At 40.5% G+C, this 24073-nt stretch overlaps 1 protein-coding gene and 1 long non-coding RNA gene across 10 annotated transcripts in view; one reads left to right on the forward strand and one right to left on the reverse strand.

Annotated features, from left to right (window-relative positions):
• Window positions 1-24073, forward strand: part of FAM114A1 (family with sequence similarity 114 member A1) — a 66621-nt gene that overhangs the window by 9424 nt on the left and 33124 nt on the right. For 5 of the 7 annotated variants that reach the window (XM_061419923.1, XM_061419928.1, XM_061419926.1 and 2 more), the window contains 3 exons: window positions 11100-11187; window positions 23308-23421; window positions 23542-23648. In XM_061419923.1, coding sequence (XP_061275907.1) covers window positions 11100-11187; window positions 23308-23421; window positions 23542-23648 — 309 coding nt within the window. Of the gene's footprint in view, window positions 1-11099; window positions 11188-23307; window positions 23422-23541; window positions 23649-24073 lie in introns of those variants that run through there. The other 2 variants (XM_061419924.1, XM_061419930.1) reach the window with 2 other exon arrangements.
• Window positions 11183-18728, reverse strand: LOC133249461 (uncharacterized). 3 transcript variants are annotated; one of them, XR_009736972.1, is made up of 4 exons: window positions 15092-18728; window positions 14511-14588; window positions 12009-12172; window positions 11183-11462 (listed from the first exon to the last, which is right to left on the reverse strand). It is a non-coding gene; the product is annotated as an uncharacterized LOC133249461 (long non-coding RNA). The 3 variants fall into 3 exon arrangements; XR_009736970.1 differs by having other exon boundaries at window positions 12009-14588; XR_009736971.1 differs by having other exon boundaries at window positions 14511-18728.

Here is a 24073-nt window from a genome sequence, read left to right on the forward strand (position 1 = left end):
TGGGCAGGACACCAGATTTCTCTGTGCTTCAGTTTTTCCTCTGTAAAATGAAGAATTTGCCCATGAAGACCACGAGGTATCCTTCTGACTAATGTTTTGTGATTCTTTTACTCAAAAGCAGACTTCTTGGGCCTCAGTTTCCTCAAATTGACTCTCAGAATTATTCTAAGATGAGATGAAAGGAAGGGTTTTCCCATCACTGGAGATGTTTAAACAAAAACAAATGATCATTCTGCTGAATGTCATGGAAGGGATCTGAGGACCAGCTGGGAGTTTGGATCAGTTATGTAAACATACATGCAAAATTTTGTTTTTGAGTTCCATGATATCACAGACATTTTAAAGCCATCCATGGACCCCCTGAGGGATTAAGAATTCCTAGATCAAAGGGTCTCAACTCTAGCTGAACATTTCAACCACTGAGAGAGCTTTGAGAAATAATTGGGAGTGGGGAAGAAAGAATGATGACAGGGTGGATATTAGTCTGAATTCTCCAGAGAAACGTAACCAATAGGATATGCCCTCTACCTGTACTAACCTGTGTGCCTGACTTTGGAACCTGTGTTCCTTCCATGCTGTCTTTCTACTGGGGCGCATCGGTTCCCAGTTGTTATTGTAACTGCTACTATTAATATATGCTTTTGTACATTAAAAAATATATATCTTAACCATGACATTCTGACCGAAGATGATTCAAAGAAGCTATAAGAGCTTCATTGAGTCATGATATGTGTGCTCATGAAGGCTAGATTATACATGCCAGTTTCAGACTTCTAAAAGTTATAACAAGTTTGCTAATAAAGATAGCAAAATAAAAAGTCAGGATGCTCCTACACATCCATCTTCTTACATTTTGAGCAAATCGAATGAATTCTGCTTTTGAGAGCACTTTGTAAACCTCCTTAATGCTACAGAGAGAAAGAGCCAACTGGCAGATAGATATTCCCCTCCCGGCAACTCCCCTCCCCTACCGATAGCTTTGAAAAGGGGAGCATTTCCTTATCATGAAGCTTCACAAAGTATCTGAATGGAAGTTCAGAGACTGGCCACAGAGTTAGAGCTGTGGCTCTGCGTGTGTGTGTTGGCGGGGGCGGGGGGCCGAGGGTGGTGGGTGGCAGGAGGCGGGGGGCGTTGCATCAGGAGCTCAGACAGAAGCAGGATTTGGGAGGAATTCCTGTGAGCATGTTGGTTCTAAGAAGACAGAAAGCTAATACAGGTGGCTGGAAGGGTCTTGAGAGGAAAACATATCTCTTTCACCCAGGTTACATTTAAACCTTCTAACTAGGTACAGATATAGTCTCTCCTTAATAATTACTAGAAAAGGGGATTCTACTCTCTCGGCAACTTATCCTTTTGTCTTAAGTTAGTATTAGAAGAATTCAGTTGGGTGCTTCATCTTCAAGCATTGTTCATTTGCTCTATTTTATTGGTTCTTCATTGCACACTTACAGGAAGTTCTTTTGCGGTGATGAAAACAACAATTTTTCTGTTAATCCAGAAGAGAATGAATTCTGCAAAAAATCTTGAATCAAAAGTTCATTTGTACGTTGCTTGGTTGGATCTTGAACACAGGTCTACTGAGGAATGACAGGTCCTTCAGGTCCTTCAAAAGCCTGTCTGGTCCTAGATGTATTTGAGTTTAAGATAATCTCATCACCTCTTAAAAAACAGTTTCTAAGGGGAAATGCCTGTTTTTTAAAAAACCTGGCAGAATAGTCATTGAGGAAGTTGTTTCTTCTACGACACACTAGATTTTGTAATAATGGGTTTAAATGTATATGTTTTTTCTATAAGTGGTATCTAGTTACTTTGGGTCTTGGTCCCCTTAAAATTCACCTTATTAGCTTCCCCTTTGCCTGAGTCAGCATGGCAGCCATCACTTGGCAGGCAGGACGGTGTGACCAGGAGGCACTCTGGGGCCAATGGTTCTGCCAGCTAGTCAGCTGGCACGTCTTCTTTGAAGGGTCACACCATCACAGTTGACGCACTCAGAGAAGCTGTCTCTGTCTTTAGGGCCCCTTTCTCTTTGTCATTCATTCTGATGTACAGACTCAGAAACCATTGAGTTAAGGCTTCTTTCAGGAATCCACACCACGACATCCATAAGAGATAGTCCCCAGACCCCCTTGAACTTTGGAGGTTGGACTAGAGTCTAAATCTTTACCAGCCCCATGACACCATGTATTATGCTCCAGAAGCTGGGTAGTGTAACTATCTTCAGGATGCCTCCCATCTAGTTGGGAAAGGAAGTGTTATATGAAAGCAATTATAGTATGTCTTGGACTTCCCTATAGCTCAAACAGTAAAGAATCTGCCTGCAATGCAGGAGATCCAGGTTCTATCCCTGGGTTGGAAACATCCTCTGGAGAAGAGAATGGCAATCCACTCCAGTATTCTTGCCTGGAGAATCAAATGGACAGAGAAGCCTGGTGGGCTACAGTTCGTGGGGTCACAAAGATTTGGACACAACTGAGCAACTAACACTTTACTTCATAGTGTGTCTTAGTGTACTAGATATATACTAGATAGGCCAGGCACAAAGAAGCCTGAGATGGAGCACCCAAATCAATCTTAAGGAGTTGGTGAAGTCTTCATCCTCAGTTCAGAGATGTTTGTCGTGGGTGCTAGGTTGGAATGACATTTATTCCCAGAAATCTTGTGGGACCTTTTTATGTACTAGTCTCTCCCTCTCTCTCAAAGTCACTCAGTCATGTCTGACTCTTTGCAACCTCATGGATTATAGCCTGCCAAGCTCCTCTGTCCATGGAGTTTCCTGGCAAGAATACTGGAGTAGGTAGCCATTCCCTCCTCCAGGAAATCTTCCTGACACAGGAATCAAAGCCAGGTCTCCCGCATTGCAGACAGATTCTTTACCCTCCGAGCTACGAGGGACGCCCATGTGCTAGTCTATCAGCCCCTAAAAGATCTAATCTAGTTCAAATTTCCCTAAATTCTTAGAATTAAGAAATATTACCCAGACTGAAAAAATTTCATCCCTACTGTCCTATACCAATACATTAAAAAGCCAATCATGAAGAAAGTAAAGAATGCAATGTTACCACTCAAAGTACTCAAAGGAAAACACAGACTACCACTCACTAGTTCTCTCCCTAGAAAAGGAAAAGCAGGGTGCTTAAGAACAGTAAAATTTCTGTCAGCAGAGACAAAAATGAGAGAACATAGGCCAAGATCTGCTGATGACAGATTTTTGCCTCTTAAATGAGTGAGTAGAGTTTGCTCCAGTTCTATTGGAGTGTTTCTCTTTTTTATGACTTGCCACATGAAGACATCTGATTTTTCACTTGAGCAACCAGATGGTAGCTGTTACCTTTTGGTTGTATTGGACGTGCATATGCGTGCTTCGGAGAAGGCAATGGCACCCACTCCAGTACTCTTGCCTGGAAAATCCCATGGACAGAGGAGCCTTGTAGGCTGCAGTCCATGGGGTCACAAAGAGTCGGACACGACTGAACGACTTCACTTTCATTTTTCACTTTCATGCATTGGAGAAGGAAATGGCAACCCATCCCAGTGTTCTTGCCTGGAGAATCCCAGGGACAGGGGATCCTGGTGGGCTGCCCTCTGTGGGGTCGCACAGAGTTGGACATGACTGAAGTGACTTAGCAGCAGCAGCAGCATTCATGCTTAGTCTCTCAGTCATGTCCGACTCTGCAACCCCATGGACTGTATCAGGCTTCTCTGTCCATGGGATTTCCCAGGCAAGAATACTGGAATGGGGTGCCATTTCCTCCTTCAGGGGATCTTCCTGACCCAGGGATCAAACCTGTGGTTCCTGCACTGGCAGACAGATTCTTTACCACTGGGCCACCTCGGAAGCTCAGTTGCATTGGACAGTGCTTCATAAATCTGGTGGTGTGTTATAATCACCGGGGAAGTTTGTTAGAAGTTTGGATTCCTGGGATCTACCCTGAAAGGTTCTTATTCTTTAAAAGATCACAGTGGAAGCTAAGACACTGTATTTTTAGTAAGTTCCCCCAGGTAATACTCTTAGTGTCAGACTGTGGACCAGTGTTTGGGAATCACTAATATTGGTACACAGAAGAACTAGTTGAGGATTCAGGTGAGATTGAGAACATGGTGAGCTCAGTATGGGACATACCATGAGACATCCATGTGAAGATATTTTGTGGATAGTTGATTATAGTGGTCTGGAGCCCAGGGGAGGTGGTGGGGAGAGATTTGGAGGCCATTAGCCATTGAGTGTTAATGGGAGTGGGTCAGATTGCCCAGGTGTTATATATAAATAAATAAAATCAAAGGCCAGGAACCTGGCCCTGAAGTCTGTGTTTCTAAGTCAGTTTGGTCATGGACAGCTCTTAGAGTCTCTTTGATAGGTTGTGGTTGCCAGTAAAGTTCATTCTATAAATTTCAAATCATGTTATACCACACTAACATTTTTTAATTAAACATTAATTAACAAAAATGTTTAAAATAGTTCATGAAAACTCATGTAGACTTGAGAATGTTCCATTGATCTGACCTTTTACATGCCTTGACCACTACTCCGCGTGAAAGGTTCATTCAAGGCAAATGCCTAGAAATCTAGGAGCAGAGATTTTGTCCTTTATACTTGGCATTGAGAAACCAGAATTCTCCAGAGTTCAGAGATGAATAGAAGACCACTTAGAACAGGGTAAAATCCTTTCTTTTACCCTGTTCATGTAAAGGTAGGAAAAGGCTCTAAAATATATTTAATCACCAACTAGTGTTGAATACCTTTAATTTCACAATCTAGAACCCCTTTCAGGTATTCAGAATGCTAGTTACCAGTCTACCATGTTTACCAGTTAAAGCCCATTTCTGTAATTCAGTATGCTAATTTGCAAAGCCTCAGATGTTAATAGAGATGTGAATAATAGAAGTGCTCATTATAGCTGCCTCTGGAGTATGCCTTTCCTGATTAGGATGCCAGCTGACCACCTGGACTATGTGTACTTTATTGGAATGCTTGAAGCAGTTGGGTTGCAACTTAAGGAGCTCCCACAATATGTGTGGAAACTTTCTAAAGTAAACTGAAATCATCATGATAAGGGAAAGACAAAAAATGCAAGAGTAAGAAGATAGGGCATGGAAGCCAGGTCATGAGAACAGAATCTTTTAAGGATTGAAAAGTGGTTAAGCTTCTGGTGCTACTGAGAGGTCAAGAAATAATGTGACTATAATGAGTCCATAGCTCTGACCATGAGGGAGCCCTTGTGATCTTGATAAGGATGGTTTCATGAAACAGTGACCATGGAAGAGTCACTGTGGTGGGTGGAGGGAGTGGATTCAGAAGGTAGGCACCTTTTTTAAGAGGTAAAGAAGAAAGAAAGACATGGAACAGAAACCAGACAAGTTGGGGGGAAAAAAACCCAAAACATTTTGTCATCGTGATTTTCATTTGCTTGTTTTAAGATGGAGGATGGTGCACATAATTAAATGTGGGAAGCAGCCAGTAGAGAAAGGTTGAAAAGCCAGAAGAAAAGGGAGAACCAACCTTCCCAGGCCCAGAGGAGATCAGATGGTGGTGATAATTACAACCAAGAGGAAGATACCACTTCCATTATGATAGAAGGGAAAGAAGTAATTGTGAGTGGGGGATACAGTAAAATTAGACTTGTGTTGAAATGGGGTTTTGATATAGGCCAGTGTTTTGTCCATAAAAAAACACTACTCAGACTTTCAACTTGGTTTGAACAATTAGTATTCAATTTATTAAGGTTATAGAATCAAAATGTCAATTCTCTGTAGTATTCATCTCACAAATCTTACTCTATTTAGAAGTCTAGCATAATTGAACACTCATGTTCAAGGGGCTTTTGATTAATGCTTGGTCCTTTATGCCAACTTAAACATGGTCAAATATTTTTTATCTACATCTATAAATTTAATATACTCTATCTACTTTTTAAGTACCTCATTTACCTACTTAAACAAGATCTTGCTGAGTACTTAAGAATTGTTGTAAATCTTAAATTTATGGAGTGGACTGAATGACCCCTTAGGTTCCATCAGTTCAGTTCAGTCACTGTCTTGTCCAACTCTTTGCAGCCTTATGGACTGCAGCACGCCAGGCTTCCCTGTCCATCACCAACTCCTAGAGCTTAACACAAACTCATGTCCGTCGAGTCAGTGATACCATCCAACCATCTCTTCATCTGTCGTCCCCTTCTCCTGCCTTCAATCTTTCCCAGCATCAGGGTCTTTTCCAATGAGTCAGTTCTTCGCATCAGGTGGCCAAAATATTGGAGTTTCAGCTTCAGCATCAGTCCTTCTAGTGAATATTCAGGACTGATTTCTTTTAGGATGGACTGGTTGGATCTCCTTGCAGTCCAAGGGACTCTCAAAAGTCTTCTCCAACACCACAGTTCAAAAGCATCAATTCTTTGGCTCTCAGCTTTCTTTATGATCCAACTCTCACGTCCATACATGACTACTGGAAAAACCATAGCTTTGACTAGACAGACCTTTGTTGGCAAATTAATGTCTCTGCTTTTTAATATGCTGTCTAGGTTGGTCATAGTTTTTCTTCCAAAGAGCAAGCATCTTTTAATTTCATGGCTTGCAATCACTATCTGCAGTGATTTTGGAGCCCCCAAAAATAAAGCCTATCACTGTTTCCATTATTTCCCCATCTATTTCCCATGAAGTGATGGGACCGCATGCCATGATCTTAGTTTTCTGAATGCTGAGTTTTAAGACAACTTTTTCACTCTCCTCTTTCACTTTGATCAAGAGGCTCTTTAGTTCTTCTTCGCTTTCTGCCATAAGGGTGGTGTCATCTGCATATCTGAGGTTATTGATATTTCTCCTGGCAATCTTGTGTTTCATCCAGCCCCACACTTCTCATAATGTACTCTGCATATAAGTTAAATAAGCAGGGTGACAATTGCAGCCTTGACATACTCCTTTCCTGGTTTGGAACCAGTCTGTTGTTCCATGTCCAATTTTAACTGTTGCTTCTTGACCTGCATACAGATTTCTCAGGAGGCAAGTAAGGTGGTCTGGTATTCCCATCTCTTTAAGAATTTTCCACAGTTTGCTGTGATCCACACAGGCAAAGGCTTTAGCATAGTCAATAAAGCAGAAGTAGATGTTTTTCTGAACTCTCTTGCTTTTTCAATGATCAGCGGATGTTGGCAATTTGATCTCTGGTTCCTCTGCCTTTTCTAAAACCAGCTTGAACATCTGGAAGTTCACAGTTCACATACTGTTGAAACCTGGCTTGGAGAATTTTGAGCATTACTTCGCTAGCATGTGAGATGAGTGTAGTTGTGCGGTAGTTTGAACATTCTTTGGCATTGACTTTCTTTGGGATTGGAATAAAAACTGACCTTTTCCAGTCCTGTGACCACTGCCGAGTTTTCCAAATTTGCTGGCATATTGAGTGCAGCACTTTCACAGCATCATCGTTTAGGATTTGAAATAGCTCAACTGGAATTCCATCACCTCCACTAGCTTTGTTCATAGTGATGCTTCCTAAGGCCCACTTGACTTCAAACATTATGCATAAATTTAGGTACATTTCAACTTAAAAATCAGAAGTCTGATAATTCAATTATTCATTTTTAACTGATTTTCAAAACATTGTCACTCTAATCACTCAAATTCCTTTAAGCGTCAGTAGTACAGAAAAGAAGAAATATGCACAAAATGATTAATTGTATGACTTTCATGCTTTAAAACCTTTCTGTACTTAATTTGAAATCTCCCTGGAGTTGAATGATGCATACTAACCAAAAAAGAAAGTTCCTTGGGAACAACTGAGGCCATTTTTTAGCAAATATTTTAACAGAGATGCTGGCATCAGAGCAATTTACATCCTCCCAAATGTCACACTGAGCCCCTCCTTAGAACAGCTGTGTCATGAGTTACAAAACTTAAAGAGGGTTTGGTCTCACAACTTCTTCTGTCCATATCTCAAGACCAAAGCTATATACATAGTCTCTAAATCTTAATCTAGTAAAGGAAATAGGACTATCAGGTTGGTCTTTATCTTTTAAAAGAGGTACATATATTTTCTATCTTAAGTGCTGAAAACCTTTGAATTTAATGGAATTCTAAGATGTACACATATTTTTCTACTTGATAACTTAAAAATAAATAAATTTTCTATTTAATGATAAAGACCTTTAAATGGAATATCCGATATGTAAATGTCTTTTCTATTTAAAGAACTTGGAACTTGATAGAATCTTGCACTCTTTCATCTTCTTAGGTGCATACAACACTTATAGATGTATCAATAATCTCCATTTGGGTTTTGGAGATCCCTCCTGATCAAGCCAAGTCTGATTTGCTGTTACAATATGACTCGTATTCTTCTGAGAGTTTAGGGGGAGGGGGCAGGAAGTTGACAGAGTTCTTATCAGATGGCTTCTATTTTCTCTATGGATTAGGATGTAAAGTCGTCTGTTAAAGGAGGTGGGAGTTACATGGGTGAGGATGAGGAGAAAGTTTTAAATTTTTCATATATGAAAATGGGATACCTGAGTAGATCCATGCTGCCTACTTTATAGTCTCATAAGCATGTGACATTAAAGCCACTTAAAGTGGAGACAGTACTCCACTGGATATATTTACAGTACTCCACTGGATATATTTCCAGTCCATGTCAAACAGTTTATATGGTTTTTATGTTAAATGTACACATTTTGTTATTTGAGTATTTGCCATTCTTTGTAGCTGATCAAGAAGTCACAGCTCAATGTCAAAGAAGCTTTATTAATAAAGCAATTGAAGTAGTCACTTATACTGCAAAAAGTTCTAGACTCATTTAACATTTATTTCCATTTGCTAGTCAATTACCAGCTGTCAGAGCATATTAAGTATTGTAAATTTGAGTCAGAAGCTGTCACCCCTAAGTGTATTAACTTTCCCTAATCACATAGGTAGTGATTTATCCCATGAAAGAATTATATTAATCACCAACTTACATCTGTCTTCATCATGGTATAAAATTGCCACTGGCTTCATTGCTCAAGTGAAGTAAATCAATGTAGACTCCAAAAATGAAAGCAGACTGTCATGAATCTTGAGTATTTCCATTCACGTTAACAAGCTTCTCATTGTTTCCAAACAGAAAAAAAAATGTCAGCCAACTTTCATAGCTTTTTGCTTCTTAGTGTTAAAACTGTAGTTAATTATTCTTATTATTAACAGTTAACATTTCTAGAGTATTTATTATGTGTTAGCACTATGCTCACAGCTTTATGTGAATTATTTTAATTTTCACAATAAACCTGTGAGGTTATTAGTTCTTATACTCATGGCTGTATTTTGTAATGTTGATAATGACTTTAAAAGACTTGAGTAATTAACTTGTCCAAAATGGTAGAGCCTAGAGTCAAACCCAAGCAATTTAATTCCATAATGTTTACATTTAACCAGTAGTCTACACTGATGGATGGTGTTTGATATTAATTAAGTGAATCAGTTAGGAATAGCATTTGGGATTGAATCTGCATTGCAGGCAGATTCTTTTCCATCTGAGCCATCAGGAAAGCTCAACTAAAATTTAACATATAATGGCTTACAAAATAGTGATTTCTTTTTTTATTTCTCATTTAACAGAATGGAGATAGGCAATAACTCATATTTGTTTGGTAGCCCACCAGGGCCAGAGCTAGTGTGATTCCCTGGCCTGTCCCTTAAGGCAGCAAAAATGGCTGCTTCAGTTTCGAGCACCGGGTTCACGTTCAGGGCAGGATAAAAGGAGAGGGGAGAGTTGCCACCAGCTGTAACTGTATAATTTATCATGACAGTGAACCCTTTCTCATTTATATCTCATTGGTCAAAGCTGTTTCACATGGCTGCTCTTATCTGAAAGGGTGGAAGACTGCAGGGGGAAGGTAGTTGGGGAGGATGATGGACCAGCCTTGGGTCAAAAGTTATAGAATCTACAAACTCTGTAGGAATTTTTCACTTCCTCCTTAACTTCTTCCTTTCTTTTCTTGGAATGAAATCGCTGTAATTCTCTACCACCTAATGTATTTTTGCCTCATTTTGTAAAATGTATTCCTGGATATTAAGGGAGAGGGGTGGTTCTTTTTTTTTTTTTTTTTGAGTCAGGATGCATTGGTCACAAGTTACAGAAACTATTGCACACCTGAGAAAATCGATGAATTTCAGTCATTTATTCAACAGCTAAATTTAGCTGTTGAATAAATAAATAAGCACTCATTATACACCATGAACTCTTCTATGCTCTGTGGATATATCAGTGAACAAAAATATTGAGAGAAAGAGAGAAATACTGCGCTGGAATCACATAGAACCCAAAGGTAGGAAAGCCGAAGAGCTTTGAAGAGAGACAGGAACCAGGGGTTGAGAAACTACCTGGAATCCAGACAGCTTCCCTGAGCTTATCTCCTTCATTTTGCTCACTCTGCTTTCTCTTAATTCTTGGTCTGCATAGTGGATCTTCTATTCAAGCTGAACAAGAATCTGTGTCCCAATCCAAATACGTAGGAAAAAGAATTTGAATCAACTGTGCCCACCGACAGTGAGAGATACAGTTCCAGGGGTCACTGTGAGTGGGGTGGACCCCTTGAAATTTGTCTACCCCAAAAGGCTTCCTGTTGCTGCTCCCCATCTTCAAGTTTACTGATGCTTTTGTAGACAGCTTGCCTGCTACCATCCATGCCAAAGCTCCTCCTACCACCCTAGAGATTTGAAAGTTAACTCTATCTGCCTTGAAGAGTACATTTTTTTTCTAGTTCTGGGGAAAAAATTGCATGAGTCAAAGTTGTTTTGGAGTTTTTCAAGTCACTCTGTGCCCAAAGGTATTAAATCTTCCCCTCCCCTCCACAGCCCTGTCACTGTCTTCCAGATAATGGGAGATATGGGTCTTGGTTGACATCAAATTCCCTTCTCACTTTAAGCCCTCAGATGCCAACACCACTAGACATCAGTTTGATTCCAAAGTACACATTGCAGCATGGATTGGTATATTCTTTTATGGTCCTTATAAACTATAATCCAGTGAGATATGGCTGTTGGTGATTTGTTTAACCTTCTCTGTGTTTCAAACGAATGGATATTTTCCCATCTAGGGATAAACGAATTGCTGACCTTGTGGCTAATCTGGTTTTTTACAGGCTTTGGATTCCTCTCCACGTGGAGGGGGATGGGCAGGCTGGGGCTCCTGGGGCAAATCTCTGCTCTCGTCAGCATCTGCCACAGTGGGTAAGCATTATACATTGCATTTGAATGGATAAAGTTCAGGGGCCAAATAGGATATGACGTTTTGATCATACCATGTACTGATAGAGTTTAACATTACCTCATGAGATATTTGGGATTCCCAAGTGGTGCAGTGATAAAGAATCCGCCTGCCAATTCAGGAGACACAGGAGACGTGGGTTCAATTCCTGTGTTGGGAAGATGCCCTGGAGGAGGAAATGGCAACCCACTCCTGTATTCTTGCCTGGAAAATTCTATGGACAGAGGAGCTTGGCAGGCTGCAGAGAGATGGACATAACTGAGGGACTAAGCGCGCACACACACACACACACACACACGAGATAATAAGAGAAAATTGTTTTTAGTGTTTACCAAGTGCTTCCTGTATATTGATACATTTATTCTTCAAAATAACCCTATTAGGAGGTACTCTTATTTCCTCCATTTTAGAGATAAGGAAGCTGAATCACAGAGAGGTTAAACTTTACCCAAAATCAAGAGTAGCTGAATTGGGCTTTGAACCTTGCAGTATGGCTTTTAACCATTTTATTATATTGCATCTTAGAATATAAGATTTGGGCTTTTATAATATATTCTTAAAGCTTTGTTTATCATCCACTTGAACATTTTAAAATATACAAATAGGCTACTCTCTAAAAAGGCATTCATCACAGCATATTGAAATACAAATAGAAAAGATTCAGGTAGGAAGAAGATACTTATCAAGGCTAATAGAGTTACTATAATTGAACATTGACCTTAACTCTGAGATTCTTGCCTGCCAGTAGATTATCTTTCTCACTGAATAATAAAACAAGACTTACCTTATTTAGGGGCTTCCCAGGTAACTCAGCTGGTAAAGAATCTGCTGCAATGCAGGAGACCCCAGTTCAACTCCTAGGTCAGGGAATTCCCCCAGTAGAAAAGACAGGCTATCCACTCCAGTATTCTTGTGCTTCCCTGGTGGCTCAGATGGTAACGAGTCCACCTGCAATGCAGGAAACCTGGGTTCAAACCCTGTGTTGGGAAGATTCCCCTGGAGGAGGGCATGGCAACACACTCTAGTATTCTTGCCTGGAGAATCCCCATGGACAGAGGAGCCTCGTGGGCTACAGTCCATGGGGTTGCAAAGAGTTGGATATGACGAGCGACTCAGCACAGCACGGCACAGCTTATTTAGATAACTTTATTTTGGCTGCCAGTAGAGTGTCTTTCTCATTGAATGATAAAACAAGACAGTATATTTACATAACTTTATTTTCTTTGTATGAAATTTTTGAAGAAATGTCCTGCACTGGCTCTTATACTAAGAGAAAACATAATGACTGTGTCCTCATCAGTGAAGATTTGTCACAGTTATTCTTCATGTGACCATTTCTCATGTATACTCTTCATGAACACTGAAGACATGGCATAAACATTGTCTAAGATGACCTAGCCTTGACATTTCATCTTGAGGGTGGAGACTGACAGGCAGAACATAGGAAGCCACAGGTAACACCGCTTGCAGATCATCTGACTCAGGTGTCCTCATATAGTCTGTGGCATGAGGATCTTGTGATAGGCCATGAATTGGTCCAATTCACTGTTACTCCTAAATCAGTAGTCTCTGGCCCTACTCCAATGAACCGTGGTCATAGACAGTTGAAGGGGCAGGTATCTAATTTGATAGAATTTAGATGCCTGGAAGAATGGATTCATTGCATTCTCCTAATTCCATGCCTGTCAAGTATCAGGAGAGCTGTGGCAAGGAGTAGATGGTGATCAAATAAACATTGCTGTCTTCTGAGAGCCTGAAAAGCAGATTTTTTTTTTTCTTTTGCTAATTGAAGGGCCAGGTATACCGTGGATACTTTGGGTTGGCCAAAGACACAAATGAACTTTTTGACCAACCCGATACATATGCAGATGGAAAAAATTAGTCAGATTAAAGTAGAGGAGCCTGTTTTGTTTTCTGAACAGGGCAGAGTCTCTTATTAGAGTGAGGACGGGCACTGCAAGCATCTTGCTTTCTAGGGAAAATGTTTGAGCTTTCAGTGACTCCCAAATGGATCTTGCCACTGACAGTACTCAGGACTGGCATGCTTTTGAACCAAAACTAAAAATGTGGAGTCTAAAAGTTTTTGAAATTGTGATGTCATGGAACAGTATATTACTTGATCACCAAGTTATACCACTCTCTTCATGCTTTATGTCATAAAACAGTATAATGTTTTGGGTGCTTCCAGTTATAATGGTGTCCAGAACTTCCTGACCCAGGGATTGAACTGACATCTCCTGCAGCTACTGCATTGGCAGCCCATGGGGGTCACAAAGAGTCGGACACGACTGAGCGACTGAATTGAACTGAATTATGGGAGTGAATCCCATCATATTCACAATCCTGTTCACTCTCAAATTAAAAGACTCTTGTTCCCTAGAAGGAAAACTACGAGAAACCTAGACAGCATATTAAAAAGTGGAGATATCACTTTGCCAATGAAGGTCAGTATACTCAAAGCTATAATTTTTCGAGTGCTAATGCTAAGTTGCTTCAGTTGTGTCCAATTCTTTGTGACCGTATGGACTGTAGCCCACCAGGCTCCTCTGTCCATGGGATTCTCCAGGCAAGAATACTGGAGTGGGTTGCAATTTCCTTTTCTAATGGGAGAGTTGGATCATAAAGAAGACTGAGTGCTGAAGAACTAATGCTTTCAAATTGTGCTGGAGAAGACTCTTGAGAGTCCCTTGGACAGCAAAATCAAACCAGTCAATCATAAAGGAAATCAACCCTGAATATTAATTTAAAGGACCAGTGCTGAAGCTGAAGCTCTAATATTTTGGCTTCCTGATGCAAAGAGCCGATTCATTGGAAAAGACCCTGATGCTGGGAGAGATTGAAGGCAAAAGGAGAAGGGGGTGGCAGAGGATGAGATGGTTGGATGGTATCACTGACTCAGTGGACATGAATTTGAGAAAACTCTGGGAGATAGTGGAGGACAAGGAGCCTAGAGTTCATGGGGTTGCAAAGAATCAGATATGACTTAGTGACTGAACAACAACAGCCACCCTCAAATTGGTGGAGGTGGGGAGACATGGATATATATGTCCGGGGTGAGAATCTTGGGAGTGATCTCTCAGTTCTACCTACCACACCTCCCTTTTCTGGTTGAAATTCTCAACAGTTACACCACCAATTCCAGAATCTTAATATTTTTTAATGGCTCTAGCTACATGCTAGAATTTTGAAAAGCATTTTAATCTTGGCATTTCCCTCTTGGTTGTACCCACAACAACCAAAGGGCATATGAGGGAGAGCAAATAAATTTTGAAATATCAATACTCACTCTAAGAGTCCCATTGGACAAACTGGAGCCATCTTTAGAGAAGTAGAGACTGTGTTCATCATCACTGGTCATCACAACCTGAATGAATGCAGTAGCAAGATAGTTGAATACCATTCACAAGGTGTGTTTGGGGGATTTCTGATTAAGATGGACTGTAACTTTACAAAGTAATAGTGGCTAAAATGATAGCAATGCATACTTTAAGATAAGTATTTCTGTGGACCTGGTGGAGAACTAAAACTTGTAGCATGAGGGAAGGCTGAAGTCATAGGTTCCAAGGCTGGAAATAAGCAGTGGAGGTGATTGGTGATTTGACTCCCAAAGGTAACAGGGGTCATGTGTCCCACAAGTGGAGAAGTGTCAGTCAGGCTCACAGCCTGGAACAGAGGGTTGGTGAGAATAGGATTCAACCACCTTCTTACAGAAGCTTGAGGAATTTATCGACACCGTCCTAAATCATGGTCTATCTTGAGCTGCAACCTTTGGATTAAGACAGGCAAGTGAGGCAGGCCTTCCGTTATGCACACGCAATAACGGGCTTTGCAGCATTAAGTTTATTATCACAGGGCAAAGAAACTTACTGGAAAACAGAGCACTCGAAATAGCCGACAAGCTCTTGAAGGTTTATAAATTGCCTGTGGAAAATAAAGGAAGAAAATAACCACACCTTCTATTGCAATTGATTGCTACTCAGAAACCTCATGTTACCCTCAGGGTAATTCCAGTAGCAGCTAAAACTGTACAAGACACAAAGTCCCTAATGAAATTCAGAGCTGTCGATTGAGCATTACAAATAGAAACCAGTACTGTTACAGTTGTTGAAAAACTGCAGGCACAATTGTTGGAGCTGTTTAAGAGTTGGCAAGAGAGTAATTAAAGAATGGAAAGATTTAGAGGTGGTTCTCTCTTGGAAAATTCATTGTATCAGGACTCATAAAACCTGAGAGCCCTGATCCCGACTGCCACTAACCTGTGATCACAAAGAAGTGTCACTAACTAGCTTCACTATGCATTGAGCCTCTATAGGCTCAGCTTCCTTACTTGGAAAAGTATGTGTGAAACGACTTGAGAAATTCTAAGATTCCCTCCAACTTGTGAAATATAATGATTCCATAGACTATGGTTCTATGTAACAAGAGAAAGATATTTGTAACCACTGTGCTGAGTAGAAAAATAGAGAAAATTGACTTTTTCTACACTGTATTTTTATATTTTATCTTCTGACTCACTACTTTGACCCCCAAGATTACGAGGAAATGAAAAAGCAACCTTCCCAATGCTTATATAAAATCAGACATCTCTCAGCCAACAGTTGTTTCTGGAGAGGCCGTAACTCCTGTGTTGGCTTCATTTACAGCCACACTGTTAATCACATTCGAAGAAGACTTGGTCAGCTGCCACCCATGCCTTTGGGTGAGTTCATAAAATGCAATGAAAATGGTTATTATTTAAGATTCAGGCAGAAAACAGAGGCAGAAGGAAAATGTAAGAAAAAAAAAAGAAGAAAAAGATTTTATGATAATTTCAAAGTACTATTGTGAGAAACAGATGTGATTTTCCACAAGCACCGTAGAGACTTGATTTATGTGTAGAATATATTGCTAAGTGATAGACTAGTAACCAAATGAAAGTCGACAATGCTGAGACATATACAAATATGCCAAGGTAAAAATTCTGTAGTAGAATAGAGCAACTTATTTCCAGATACTACAAAAGGCCGACCTGTTCATTTAAAATTCTAGTTTTGACAGTTTTATGAATCTCAACACCTTTATGCTAGGGTACCTGAGAAGGGCAAGGGAGAGCTGATCTGTATGTTTACCTTTTCAAAGTTATCATTGTTCTCCTTCCCTATCCACTCGTGAGTTACGTGGCGTTTTCCTTCTGCACGTTTTAATGAACACCTTCTACCAGCACTGTCAGAAGTAATGACAGTGTTTATCACAGAGAACGGCAAACTTGTCAGAATGACGCTACAGTAAGAACCCTTTGCCAGGTATTTCACTCTCGGTATCACATGGATTTGTTTTAAAGGTGATATTGCTGATGATGTGACAATTCTCAAATATCAGTACAAAAGATCATAGGATTAATGCTTGGAGTTTGTTCACAGTCCTTTCAAACTATGAATAGGGCCCAGGGATTAATGAATTCCTGTGTGGTGGCAAAGCAAACACTGTGAGTTCAGAAACTCTTTTTGTAGATTTTGATCCCAAAGAGAAGTGAGTACATGATTACAGACTGGACATCAACCAGCATAATGGAGAGAGAAGACTTTCCCGAAAGGAAGGTTGACGGGCTCCACTTTTTCTGCCATGAAGTTTACTGTCATGAAGTTTGCTTCATGTTGAGTGCAGCAACACCATCTGTGTGTTTTTCTAAACAGCTACTTCTCACAACTTTTTATAATATCTTGAATTCATTGATAGTAGAGTCTGAAAGGCAGTCAATACTTTTAAATTGTTCTATTTCCAAAATTCACCTGAAGAAGAGTAGAAATTGGTGTAACCCTCAGAAGAGCAGTTAGTACTACCGATGAAATCCTAAATTCATGAGCCGTCTATCCAGCAGCCCCAGTGTTGACTCTTTACAAAAGTTTATTAAGATAAATGTGTAAAGATGTTCAATATGGAATATACGCATCAAATAGTTACCATGCAAGGCACTATTCTAGACACTTGAGATGAAATAGTGAGCAAGTAAGAGAAGACCCTGTAGTAGAGCTTACAGACTAGTGGAAGGATGTGGACAATAAGCAATGCACATGCTGAGTAGGAAAATTATATAGAGGGTTATAGAGTGGGAAGTCTTTGAAAAATATAAAGTCAGGAGTACAGGTTAAAGAGTGGTGAGGGGTAGATCTTAATGAGGTGATATTTGAGCGAAGACCTGAAAGAAGTAAGGGAGTTCATCAAGAATATAAGAAAAACCAGAAGCTACTCGTGTATCCATCCATACAGAATGTGACACATGACAGAGTAATTCTGTGAAATGTTCTACATAACCATTAAAGAGAATGAGATAGGTCAGTGTCCCCGGTTGGATGCTCAGGGGAGAGACTGAGGCAAGAATGAGTTTACTGGAGTTTTACTGGGAAGGGCTCTCAGGAGCAAGCCTTGCAAAGACAGTGAAGGACTGGGAAAGCAGAACTGGGCTTTGGGGGCTTCCCTGGTGGCTCCTGCCAATGCAGGAGACAAGAGTTCGATCCCTGATCTGGGAAGATCCTACATGCCATGGAGCAACCAAACCTGTGCGCCGCAACTGTTGAGCTTGTGCCCCAGAGCCCGCAAGCCACAGCTACTGAGCCTGTGTGCCCCAGAGCCCATGCTCCGCCATGAGAGGAGCCACCACAATGAGAAGCCTGAGCACTGCAACTAGAGAGCAGGTCCCACTTGCCGCAACTAGAGAAAAGCCCTTGCAGCAACGAAGACCCAGCACAACTAAAAATAAAAGAAAACGGTTCTTTTTTTAAAAAAAAATGAAGAAGAACAGGGCTTCGGGAGAAGATGAACAATGATGCAGTTGCAGCCCATCCCATAGGAAGCTTAGGGGTTGGGGTGACTCTTCAGAGATGTCACAGGGCCAGGATTTTATATCACCAGCTCCCTCACTGACCAGTCCCTATAGTGTAGTCTTGAGGGAGCCAGTTCCCTTTGGCGAAGGGCATTGCAAAGCAAGGTGTTGAGCCAAGGGCCATCAGCACGGGAGAACAAACACCAGAATCCCAGCAGCACACACAGCCTCCACCACCATCTGCTGAGCTGAGACCCCAGTGTCTATGGTGAAGCCAGGTCTGGAACACTTATATATAAGAATGTGCTTTTAAAACCTTGTTGCTGAAAGGAATCAACAAAAAACAAATTGGACTTGTTATCTTTAAAAGGGAACAGGGTCTTGGGTAAGGTTAAGGAAGACAGGGCCACTTACTTTAAGTCTTTTAAGAGCCCCTGGCACTCCTCCTTGGAAGTCCCTCACATATCACAATAAGTATAATAAAACACATCCACACCCTTCATTAAATATATAATGTATATATAACTATGGAAGAGTTAAATTTACTTGAACTGTAGTTGACCAGTTGACTAATATTCTATTTTTTAATACATGTAAGTAAACATTATTTAATTTTTAATTTATAAACTTTCTTCATTGTCTTTTAGAACCAATACTTTTTCAGGTCTTAAATTGTTTCATGTGTGTTAAGTTGCTTCAGTCACGTCTGACTCTTTGCAACGCTATGGTCTAAAGCCCACCAGGCTCCTCTGTCTGTGGGATTCTTCAGGCAAGAATACTGGAGTGGGTTGCCATGCCCTCCTCCAAAATCATTTCATAGGCATTTGTAAGTTCATAGACTCTATTACCTGTTAGGTCAGTGGATGTTGTCTAGGGAAAAAGAGGCTAGCCCACCTTCTATTGTCTGTGTTTTTATAATCTGATTTTGCTAACATTATAAGTATCTATTTTTTTAAAATCAACCAGAAATCTTAAAGAAATGAGATTATGGCATTTTTTAAATAGTTTTTTTATGCATTCATCTTTTAAAAGAAAAAGAAATGAAATGAAAAAGAAGGAAATGTTATGTTAAAATTAAAGCAATCTAAAAGGCGAGAGCCTTCTGAACAAGTTAGCTGCTGCCCTCGCTGGGGACCCTTTATCATGTGGGACCAGTAGAAGTACTCTCAGGGCCACCCAGTCATCCAGGGTGCTGGCATGAAACTGCTGTTGCTCCCCTAACTTACCACTTGGTCAGAGAGACCCTCCCACCAACAACAAATTATTTTCATTCTCCAGAAAAAGGGGAAACTTCTCTTCAAAGGGGTTTTGATCTTGGTGGAAATCATAAGAAGCGAGACTGGTAAAAATTTTTGAGAATAAAATTAAACTGAAGGTGGAAGACAACACCACACAGTGTCTTGGGATCCATGCCTGAACAGCACAGAGATGATCCTAAAAGCATCAAGCTGTATCACCCCAAGGCGTGGCTGGGCAGGGCAGGGTTAGAGGAAGGTGTCACTGCTGGGTGACCTTCACTTTGCTCTTTGGTCAAAGTAAAATAACTCAAGCTAATTTTAGTGTAAACCAATGTTCTAGTGGGCTTCCCTGGTGGCTCAGATGGTAAAGAATCTGCCCACAATGCAGGAGACCTGGGTTTGATCCCTGGGTCAGGAAGACCCCCCTGGAGAAGGGAATGGCCTTTCACTCCAGTATTCTTGCCTGGAAAATCCCATGGACAGAGGAGCCTGGCAGGCTACAGTCCATAGGGTCACAAAGAGTTGGACACGACTGAGCGACTAACACATGCAATGTTTTAAGAATGAGGAAGCTCCTGAGTAAGTGTCTGATTTGCAAGGACTTATAGAAATTGGACTAAAATGACATTTAATCAACTACAAATAGCATGTAAGACTTTATTAATATAACATTGTGATGGAGCATGTGAGAGTTAAAGTCAGAAAGATTGGGCTCAGATCCTGCCTCTGCCACTTCTTGGCTTTGGGATCTTAGGCAAGTGTTTCCACGTCACCAGGTATCAGTTTCCTCAATCATGAAATGAGTAGAATAATATTTCTTACTTTATCATGAAAAGATTATATGAGACAATTTACTATACTGAAAATAGGTTCCGGTGCCTGGGACGTTGTGCTCAATAATGTTGACCCAGTACCCAGGGTTTCACATATTTCTCCTCAGTAACCTAACAAAACCCTGGGAGGTAGATGATATCATCCTCCTTTCAGAAAAGATGCAGCAGCAGAGACTCAGCAAAGTCACCAAGTCCACATGGCTGATAACTGATGGAACCAAAATTCCTCCACAAGACTCCTGACTCCTACGTTTAGGGCTTTTTCCACTAGAGTATAGATTATAAGTTAAATACCAGACAATCATTTAGCATTTGTTTCTAATGATGCAGTATCACAGCATTATTATCTTACCATTTTTGCTTTATGCACCTTCTTTTTACTGCAGTAAGTCAAAGGGTAGAGGATATTCATCTTTTGAATCATGGAATTTGGACGGGTTCACTTCTGGGGGGTTCATGATGTCATGTGAAGAATTCATGAGCTATACCCTAGACTATTACTCATGCTGGTTGTTTTTCTCTGTTATTGATAGACCCAAATCAGTATCTTTGAGAATAATTACTCTGTTAAAAGGCAACAATGACTCCATCTTATTCCTTGTTCTGGGCACTAGATGTCACACTAAGTAAAGTTTTAGAAGTTATTCTTCAAAGTAGGGTGTGGCATAGAGCCTAAACCTTAGCTATAAAAAACCATAGATTTATATTTCTAGTAGAATGTTGTAAAGACGTACTTTTACTAACAAAAGAATTCAGAAAAAAAGAATTGTTAGTTAGAAAATATAATTGGAGGAACTTTTAAGTATGTGCAAATCTATATATCGATTACATCTAAATAGAGCTCCGTGTGTGTGTGTGTGTGTGTGTGTGCGTGTGTGGTTGAAGTAGCAGCATATTGTCATGTCTGTTCAACAAACACATTCTTATTATGCACATAGAATGGTATTTCCTTGCTGAAACAAAGAGGCAGGTGGTGTATATATATCCATGATTGTTTGTGTTCTGAGACGGTGAGAAGTAGTTCTTCCCCAGGAAAAGAATCAGACATGGTCCTAACCTGCAAGAGGTGGAGAAGGTGAAAGAGAAGGTAATCACAGTGAGGTTCATAAACTGTAAATGATCTCGGGGAAGGATGTGAAGTCATCTCTCTTGAATGATTTCCACAAAGAAGATGTAGCAATTGCCTCCTAGCCTTCTGAAATTTATTTATTCCTTGGTTTTAGCTCCCAGAATTCTAAATGAGAATCATGGATTGAGATTTGAATGTATGTTATTTCCTTTGGAATATATATGTGTTATATACATACATATATGTATATATGTTTTTAAAGGATGTCAAGGAATATGGTCTCAGTATATAAATGTTAGATAATTATATCCTGTGGGCTTTCCAAGTGGCTCAGTGGTTAAAAAATCCACCCACCAATGCAGGAGATGTGGGTTTGATCCCTGGGTCGGGAATATCTCCTGGAGGAGGGCATGGCAAATCACTCCAGTATTATTGCCTGGAGAATCCCATGGACAGAGGAACCTAGCAGGCTACACTCCATAGGGTTCCAAAGAGTCAGACACGACTTAATGACTAAAAACAACAACAAAATTATATCCCATAACTTAAATGTGTTACTGAAACTCCAATAAGTTTCCACTGAAATGCTTTAATTGAAATCAATTCAAGTCTTAGTTTTGGCAGTTATAGTGCATCTTTTTAAAAAGTAACAATAATGAATTCAAACTGTGTCTAATGATCTACACGAGTATAGTTACATATTTCTGTACGTAATTAATGTTGTAAGCATTGTAAATAGTGTTTCCTAAGTTTCAGTGGTTTCTAGGTAGTGTATAATACCAGGTGGATATAATTAATCCTATATCAGTTTGGTAATTTTCAGTGCTGTGATTAAGATTCCTCTATAAATAAGGTTAAAATTGATAAAATATGATTCTTTGGGTTTGAGGTTCATCCGTATCTTTCTCTCACTCAGGAGATGACAGTCAGTCATTTCAACAGTGTCCTCTATGACTAGACAGTTCTCTTTGGCTCTCAAATCGTGTTGTGACTTGGGATTTCCGCCCCCACCCCATGTATTATTATTGCTGCTGTCTTGGGTTTCAACAACCTGAGGTTGCCCAAGTCCCGAGTGAAATTTTCCATTTTCTCCCCAGGCCCTGAGGGGGAGGTGAGTGCTGTGACGATAGAAGCCCAGGCTGCTTCTCCTTCAAGAACTCAAAATAGCCACTTAAGACATCACTAGACTATCCGGGGTTTTTTTTGTTTGTTTGGTTTGAGAATCATGGGATCCTCTAAAGAGAAAAAAAATATTGTGCCAAAATAAAATGTAGACAAAACTATTTTTCTATCAAGCCAAGCAGTGTGTGTGTGTGTGTGTGTGTGTGTGTGTGTGTGTATTAGTGGGAGGGTAGATGGGAAGGTCAGCTCTGTATTCACTAAATCATTATTGATTACCCACTGTGCTGAGCTCCAGGAAATACAGGCATTGTCCCCACAAAGATGGAGTAAGATCAGTGCCCCTCATCCTGACTATTCTTGTGTTTGGACTGTTTTACTGCTAAAGACAAATGTCAGGGCAACTGTAGTGTGCCCTTCCTGGTTTTCCCACCGGCTTGCCTTTGGATCTGGACATATCTCCAGACCGGGCTGTCACACACAGAGGCTGTACTAAACAGATGACTAGCACTTTGAAAGAGCTTGTTAAGGCGCAACTGATTTCAGTTCAATGGTAATTGAGCACCCACAATGGGATAGGCATGCAAAAAATCAAAACATAAATGATGCATACTCACCCTGAGAGACTTAGAAAAGAAGAAAGAGGGTAAGACAGGAATATCGTTCACAGATAACATCTTGGGCTGGGAACCCAGGTTGCTCATTGGATAGTGTGAGAAATAAGAGGAAAAAATAAACGCTTTACATGTGTTTATCATATTTGCTCCTCACAACAGCGTAGTGGAGAAACTGAGTCACAGAGAGGTTGAGAACTTCTCGAAAGTCCCCCAGCTAGGCAGACATGAAGCTGAGCTCAGACTGGAGCCCACGCCCGGGGGCTCGCAAAGTCGATGCTGTTAACCACCACATTCTCCCACAACTGGGATATTCTCCTCCAGCTTACAGGAGCTCTGGGACATGAGTTATGGAACCTGCAGACCGTGGGCTTCTATTGTATCTATGAGTCGTATTTTCTTTCCTGACAGGTCATGGATTGACAGCAGTGAAGGAAAAGGCAGGGGCCACCCTCCGGATTCATAGTGTGAACTCTGGCTCCTCCGAAGGGGCCCAACCTCATGATGAAAATGAAGTCTCTCAAAGTGAGTGGTGCGTTTATTTGGGTGTTTCTGGACTTGGGCTATATTACACCATGTGCACAAATATAGATTTCCAAGTTCAGATCAGCAAAACAAACTCTAAAAGGGTGTTTTTCTCTTTAGTAGCCGATGCAGCCGCAGATCAGAGCCCCGCAGAAAGCCCACCCACTTCTCCTTCCTCGGGGTCTCGGGGCATGTTGTCAGCCATTACCAATGCCGTTCAGAACACAGTGAGTCATTAGCTGCTTCCTCTGTTTTCCCTGAGGTCTGCCTGTGCCTTCTTTTGATATTTCTATTTACCAGTGACCTAGATACATCAGAGAAAAGATGGCCTTGCTCAAAACTTTTGATTATGGTTTTGTTATGCTTTCTCCTACAGAGTAGGCATAACCTTGGAACCAAGATGATAAGAACAAAAAGAAATATACTTTATGTTTAAAAGAAAAGAGCTGCTTAGAAAGAATATTTTTCAGTCTGATGTAACACTGCCCTTTCCAACAAGCTGCAAGGACAGTCTCTGTTTACCAGGGAGGGAGGGCTCTTTCTTAGAGCTGGGACAGTTGTTTTTCCGAAATGTTCTGTGTCTCTTAACCTTCAATCTGAAAAATTATGAAGTGATTCTAAGTATGTATATACACATACCAGTAAAGAACCA

This window comes from Bos javanicus, chromosome 6 (genome assembly GCF_032452875.1).
Source record: "Bos javanicus breed banteng chromosome 6, ARS-OSU_banteng_1.0, whole genome shotgun sequence".
NCBI lineage: Eukaryota > Metazoa > Chordata > Mammalia > Artiodactyla > Bovidae > Bos > Bos javanicus.